General features: G+C 60.4%; 1 protein-coding gene across 1 annotated transcript in view; it reads left to right on the top strand.

Annotated features, from left to right (window-relative positions):
- MUC5B (mucin 5B, oligomeric mucus/gel-forming) overlaps positions 1 to 497 on the top strand; it is a 36688-nt gene that overhangs the window by 31575 nt on the left and 4616 nt on the right. Inside the window, exons 47-48 of the mRNA XM_010837805.1 lie at positions 149 to 247; positions 360 to 489. Of these exons, the coding sequence (XP_010836107.1) occupies positions 149 to 247; positions 360 to 489 (229 nt within the window). The remainder of the gene's footprint in view (positions 1 to 148; positions 248 to 359; positions 490 to 497) is intronic.

Here is a 497-nt window from a genome sequence, read left to right as displayed (position 1 = left end):
TCCATCTCTAGTCCCTCTGCCTTCCCGAGGTCCTCACCCATGACCACCAAGCCAGACTTGTCCAGTTACTCACCCACAGGTCACCTGTTGACCTCTCCCGTATCGACTACTCCTGGGTCTCCACCCACTACTCCCTCCTGGTCCTCAGAGACCTCCGGCAGCCTGATGCCCTCCATTGTTCCCACAACCTCGCCTGGCCCCACCACACCCTGCCTTTGCCACGCCTTTGGGAAGTTCTTCCTACCAGGCACGTGAAGTATCAGCCCTCCTGCAGAATCCTCCCTGGCATTTGGCTGCCTTGGTTGTGTCCTCATGCCCTTGGCCCTGCCCTGGCTGACCTGTTGTCTCTGACCTTGTAGGGGACATTGTCTACAACAAGACAGATGGGGCGGGCTGCCCCTTCTTAGCCATCTGCAACCAGCGCTGTGACCTTGACCGCTTCCAGGGCGCCTGCACCACCTCCTCACCCCCAGGGACCTCAGCCTCTGTGCCCCCAG

Source organism: Bison bison, unplaced genomic scaffold (assembly GCF_000754665.1).
Source record: "Bison bison bison isolate TAMUID 2011002044 unplaced genomic scaffold, Bison_UMD1.0 scf7180017864080, whole genome shotgun sequence".
Taxonomy (NCBI): domain Eukaryota; kingdom Metazoa; phylum Chordata; class Mammalia; order Artiodactyla; family Bovidae; genus Bison; species Bison bison.
Note: the sequence above shows the minus strand (reverse complement) of the source record. Positions and strands in the feature narration are given on the sequence as shown.